Source organism: Suricata suricatta, chromosome 10 (genome assembly GCF_006229205.1).
Source record: "Suricata suricatta isolate VVHF042 chromosome 10, meerkat_22Aug2017_6uvM2_HiC, whole genome shotgun sequence".
NCBI classification, from domain to species: domain Eukaryota; kingdom Metazoa; phylum Chordata; class Mammalia; order Carnivora; family Herpestidae; genus Suricata; species Suricata suricatta.
Window position 1 is genome coordinate 95328454 of NC_043709.1, and position 4122 is coordinate 95332575.

General features: G+C 32.9%; 1 protein-coding gene across 1 annotated transcript in view; it reads right to left on the reverse strand.

The window, feature by feature from the left end:
• Positions 1 to 1005: 1005 nt before the first annotated feature.
• Positions 1006 to 4122, reverse strand: part of KLRF1 (killer cell lectin like receptor F1) — a 12980-nt gene continuing 9863 nt past the window's right edge. Inside the window, 3 exon segments of the mRNA XM_029955551.1 lie at positions 1006 to 1139; positions 1650 to 1762; positions 2361 to 2500. Of these exon segments, the coding sequence (XP_029811411.1) occupies positions 1034 to 1139; positions 1650 to 1762; positions 2361 to 2500 (359 nt within the window). The 3' untranslated portion in view covers positions 1006 to 1033.

Below are 4122 nucleotides of genomic sequence, written 5' to 3' on the forward strand. Positions count from 1 at the left end.
CAGTAACTTTAACCATACACATTGCTTAGAGTGTTCGATACTTTTGGCAGGACCCAATCACAATATTTAGAGTATTAACCAATTACAGAGTGGACACAGGACCCTCATGTAGGGTGTAACGAGCCCCAAGCAATAAGTGATTATCTATAGCTTCTCTCTCTAGGCCTGCCCTTAGGAACGTTAAGCATTTTAGCTGGCCACTTCTGATTGGGTATTACTGGAGTGGTCCCTGGTTGAGCAATCTGTGCCCTTTTATTGTCTAATGATTCTGAGAAACAGACACTTAGGCCTCCAAGGTCAGAGGGGAAACTTGAAGCCTGTCATAGAGTCAGTTTGGTTCAGACTTGCGTCCTTACACTATTTAAAAAGATGTTCAGGGGGCACCTGGGTGGTTCAGTCAGTTAATCCTCCAACTCTTGATTTCTGCTCGGGTCATGATCTCATGGTTCTTGAGCTCTACCACCATATGTGGTTCTGCACTGACAGTGTGGATCCTGCTTGGAATTCTCTTTTTCCCCCCCTCTCTCTGTCCCCCTCCCCATCAAAATAAATAAACTTTAAAATAAAATAAAAAGATATTCTGAATGTTTATTGCAACATAGCTTACAGTAGCAAAAACCTGAGAATGAAGTTAATGGTCATCGAAGCAGTAAAAAATATGTAAATCCACACTGTAATGCAACTCAGAATTATATGAAACATAAGATATTGTTACACACAAAGAAGCAAAATACATAAAAGCAGATAAATTGGACCACATTTGTTATAAAATGAAAAATGAATAAAAGTCCTGAGTATAAATCCATGGACTCACACTGGATTATATAATCACATAAAAAATAGGAAGGGCATATTTTAGATTATTCACATGGGCTGCTTTGAGATTAGGACAAATGTAGATGATGGAGGGCAAATGGAGAAGACATTTTGATGTTTTCAGTTTTAAGTTCTTATTCCTTAAGATTAATATTAGAACCTAATAGGCAAAAAGCTTTTACCACTGATTATTTCACTATCAATTTAAAAACAATTCTTATTGGCAAATCCATTTAAAAACACTGCTGCAAATTTCAGAGTAAATTTTGTTTTCTTTGGTGGCAGCACAGCTATTTTCTTTAGCTGGTTCTTTTATGTCAAATCTGTAGAAGAAATGATAAAAAAACATTGTTAATCATGGCTGCTAATGATATCCATTTGTGTTTTCAGCTCATTTTCACCCTTAATTTAAAGGTAATTCAAATTTCAGGGCATTTTCAAATCCTTTAAGTCACTAAAAGTTAGAATATCTTTGTAACTTAATATTATTTTCTGTGATTTGGAAGAAATTCTGTGAGAATCTGCTTAGAAATGATAGAGCTGAGAGTATATTTGTCCCCATTGCTTGTTCTTGTCTTCCCATTGTTCTAAAAGGTGTAGTTTTTAAACAATAAATGCACAGCCATTACTGTTTTCAAATTTTTGCTTTGAGAACAAAACCAAAGTATCCATCATTACTCCAGGGAGCATTAACTTGATTTTCATCCTTTCAAATTCTTTAGTATCAAAAACTATTTCAGAGTTGATTTTGGTGGACTTAGAAGTGCTTTATGAAGATAAGTTCTACAATAGGCAGTAAATCAGATAGATAGTTTTTTTGGGGAAAGACTCACATCTTTGAATCTAATGGAGAACCATCTACCCAGGTTCATGTCCTTTTCAGGGATGTAAAGTTAAGCCCAATCCACACGTAGTTTGATTGTTTTAGGTTTTTCTGTATAAAAGCCTAAAAAGTATGTAACAAATAAATGAACAGAATATTTTAATGGTTCAGACATAGGAAATAAGATTTAGAATTTTATTGGACAATTAGCATGCTGCATGAGCATTTTTATAGTAATCAAGTCATAACTTATTTACACACATTGTACATTTATTATAAACATACATATACACTTACATTACCTGTAATTTGAATATATGTATTCAGTCTAGAGCTAGTATAAGTCAAGTGGCTTTGAGAACAAAATTTAGGAAGGTGCCAAAAACCCAGTAATCAAGATAAATGATAATTTACTGGAAGGGTGGGAAGAAATGTGATGTAAGCCATTTTTTAAAAGTTATTTATTTGTTTATTTTGAGAGAGACAGATATAGCACAAATTGGGTAGGGGTGGAGAGAGAGGGAGACAGAGAATCCCAGATAGGCTCTGTACTAATAGTGCAGAGCTGGGCATGGGCCTTGACCCCACGAAACCAAGAGGTATGACCTGAGCTGAAACCAAGAGTTGGGTGCTTACCCAACTAAGCCACCCAGATGTCTGAGGTGGGCCATTTGTAACAACACAGAAACTAATGTCTTAAACCTGACCCTAAACCACTTACCTGTTCAAGTTGCTCCTGAATGATTGGTAGATGAGATTTTCTTTCCAAACAATACCCATAACTGTCACTCCAACTTTTCATCTCATTAGAGAACCAATAACACTTTTCTTGATATTTGAGCCATTCTGATGGGCACAAGCCTATAGCAAAATGAAACAAAACAAAACAAAAATTAAAATACATATGTATCTCTGAAAATTGAATACTTATGTGTTGTATAAGAATGGAGCTGTATGATAAAATCACTCACAACAAAATATTCAGATTTACAAGGTGTCCAAAATACAAATGATAATTTTTGGGAATTAAAAAATCAATTTAGTAAGATGAAGCAAAACTTAGACAAGGGGTTTTCTGTATGCCCAGATCTAATGTAATTACTAAGATAACATGAACCATTTAAGCTGTATATTGCATTAATGTTCTTGATAGATTAAATATTATTTATATCAATTTCTTATAAATTAGCCATATAAAGGTTTAAGATTTCTCTCCTTGTTTTATGTGCATAAATTCTTAATAATTCCCTTTTGATATTAAATAATATTGGGAATTTAGTTTTCTCAACCTCTATATAATTAATTACAAGTTTTTATTCCTCAATTTTCTTAAACAAATTGTGTATATATACAAACAGTCCAATACGAGTCGAAAGGGAAATAAAACGCTGATACATAATATAACATGGGTGAACCTTGAAAACATTCTAAGTGAAAGAAGTAAGACACAAAATGTCAAATATTGGATGAGTACATTATATGAAAATGCAGAATAGGTAAATCCACAAAGACAGAAGGTAGATTAGTGGTTGGTAAAAGCTGGGGGTGAAAGAACGGGAGATTTTTTATTAGGAGTAAGAGTTCTTTTTTAAGTGATGAAAATGTTTAAAACTAGATAGATAGATTAATCACTGCACACTCAAATGCCCAGTGCCATTGAAGTGTATTATTTTAAATGGTTAACTTCAGAAAGAAAGAGAAATATAAAAAGAGAGAGAGAGAGAGAGAGAGAGAATAGAAAGAAGAAAGAAAGAGAGAAAGAAAGAAAGAAAGAAAGAGAAAGAAAAAAGAAAGAACTGCATTTCCTCAATTTAAAAAAACAGCAGAAAGGGATAGAAAATTAATATCTTACATCAGATATACAGTATTTAGACTGACTTTAATAAAAGTTTAATGGTGTTTATGTGATTCCATGTTTACCTATCAAAGCCTTCTTAACATCTGAGAAAGTTCCATTGTAATACCCAACACAATGATGAAATCGCTAGTCAGAGTGTAAAATATGTGTTAAAATTATAGTATTTCAATTAATTTGGGACTTATACAGTAAAACAGATAGATAATGCAAAAGAAAAGAGTATCAATAAGTAAACCATCATATTTATGACATTTTCATATGTGATCAGGAGAACCACAAACTAATGGAGTAGAGAAAATCTTTTGACAAATAATTATAAAATAAATTAATCAGCACATTTTTCACAGAGACCATAAAGTAAATGTTGAAGGCTCAAAAAGGTTAAGTGTTTTGAAATTAAACTGAAAAGAATTGGAACCAGAAAGGACAGTTTTCCAAAATTTTGTGTGATTGTAAATTCTAAGCATAAAATCATAATGGATGATTTGTGATGTATAATCACTTTTATTCACTTTATATTTTTTTATTTTTTTTCAATATTTTATTGTCAAGTTGTTTTCCATACAACACCCAGTGCTCTTCCCCATAAGTGCCCTCCACCATCACCAACACCTCTTTTCCCCCC